Source organism: Eimeria mitis, genomic scaffold (genome assembly GCF_000499745.2).
Source record: "Eimeria mitis Houghton genomic scaffold, Emh_scaff855, whole genome shotgun sequence".
Taxonomy (NCBI): domain Eukaryota; phylum Apicomplexa; class Conoidasida; order Eucoccidiorida; family Eimeriidae; genus Eimeria; species Eimeria mitis.
The window spans coordinates 12768-13127 of NW_013576298.1; the positions used below are offsets into that span (position 1 = coordinate 12768).

The 360-nt window shown below is 37.2% G+C and overlaps 1 protein-coding gene across 1 annotated transcript in view; it reads left to right on the forward strand.

Moving 5' to 3' along the window:
• The window catches only part of EMH_0023870 (uncharacterized protein), a gene marked incomplete at both ends in the record, with an annotated part of 2450 nt that extends 2380 nt beyond the window's left edge, over positions 1-70 (forward strand). Inside the window, one exon of the mRNA XM_013502210.1 lies at positions 36-70. Within this exon, the coding sequence (XP_013357664.1) occupies positions 36-70 (35 nt within the window). The remainder of the gene's footprint in view (positions 1-35) is intronic.
• Positions 71-360: the final 290 nt, after the last annotated feature.

The window sequence follows — 360 nt, forward strand, 5'->3', positions numbered from 1 at the left end:
CATTTGCAATTCTCGTGGGTTTTATGTCGCTCTAGAAGGACAGAAAATGAGACAAGAAACGGGAAACTAAGGCCTTTGCAGAACGCCTACTGCTTCTGAGCCCCAACTACAGCGGCAAATGAGGACGGAAGCCCAGGCATTTATTAGGGAGCAGAGGCTTCAATTGCCCTCTATTTAAAATTATTGAACCATCCAAATAATGATTTTTCAGTGTTTAGGTGGAACTTCTGCCTTTCCAGGCTTCTGACCGTCATGTCAGTAGACACTGTACCATTTTTTGACATAGTTCAGCCCCAGCATAATATACATATATATATATATATATATATATATATATATATATATATATATATATATATA